Source organism: Otolemur garnettii, unplaced genomic scaffold (assembly GCF_000181295.1).
Source record: "Otolemur garnettii isolate 467f Iridium unplaced genomic scaffold, OtoGar3 scaffold00156, whole genome shotgun sequence".
Lineage (NCBI taxonomy): Eukaryota > Metazoa > Chordata > Mammalia > Primates > Galagidae > Otolemur > Otolemur garnettii.
The window spans coordinates 2,484,540-2,485,549 of record NW_003852551.1 but is presented as its reverse complement, the minus strand read 5'-3'; the positions used below and the strand labels follow the sequence as shown (position 1 = coordinate 2,485,549).

The 1,010-nt window shown below is 45.8% G+C and overlaps 1 protein-coding gene across 1 annotated transcript in view; it reads left to right on the top strand.

Annotated features, from left to right (window-relative positions):
• The window catches only part of CRYBG2 (crystallin beta-gamma domain containing 2), a 24,926-nt gene that overhangs the window by 17,010 nt on the left and 6,906 nt on the right, over nucleotides 1-1,010 (top strand). The window contains exon 14 of the mRNA XM_003799794.3: nucleotides 475-604. Coding sequence (XP_003799842.3) covers nucleotides 475-604 — 130 coding nt within the window. The remainder of the gene's footprint in view (nucleotides 1-474; nucleotides 605-1,010) is intronic.

Here is a 1,010-nt window from a genome sequence, read left to right as displayed (position 1 = left end):
ACACAATCCAAGACACTTCCATCAAACTGGTTAACATAGCCTTCATGTAACTTTCTTAGTTACTATGTCAAAACATTCATATTCTACTCATAGAAAGACCAATCCCCAATAACACTTGGGTGTTACCCTCTTAGCTGTTATAAACAGTGCTATAATGAATAGCCTTATGCATGTGTTATTCCATGTTTTTGAAGGGTGTCCATAGGATAGATGGCTAGATACAGGATTGCTGTGTAATTGCCATGGAGTTAATTTTGCCAAAATTTCCTCCTTGGGGGTAGTATAATTTCAGTTAGAATTTTCTTAAGTCTGACCTTAGTCCCAGCTGCTGTAGTGCCTATTCAACCCTGACTTCTCCTGGGCTAAGAGAACAAGACCAAGTCTGTCCATTCTTGTGGGGAGCCTGGACAGGCCATTGGAGGTCAGGGTAGGCTCCAATACCTCCTCATATTTTGCATTCTTCTTCCTTCCCAGCTGGATCCTGTTTGATGAGAAGGACTTCAAGGGTGACCAGCACATTCTGTCTGAGGGCGAGTTCCCCACTCTCACAGCCATGGGCTGTCTAGCCTCCACAGTCCTGGGCTCTCTCCGGAAAGTACCCCTGGTAAGTTTCCTTGGTCAGTTCCAGGCAACCCTGGAGGCAGAGGTTGCTGCTGAGGGATCCTGGGTACGGGATCTCTTCTCACTGCCCAGTGAGCTTATGTAGGGTTGAATTTAGTCTTTTTTTTTGTTGTTGTTGAGACAGTCTCATTTTGTCACCCTTAGTAGAGTGCTGTGGTGTCACAACTCATGGCAACCTCCAACTCTTGGGTTCAAGTACCTCTTGCCTCCCAAGTAGCTGGGACTAGAGGTGTGCACCAGCTACTTTTTTCTATTTTTGTAGAAATGGGGTCTTGCTCTTGCTCAGGCAGGTCTCAAACTCCTGAATTCAGACAATCCATCCGCTTTGGCCTCCCAGAGTGCTAGGATTACATGAGTGAGCCACTGCACCTGGCCCTTTTTTTTTTTTT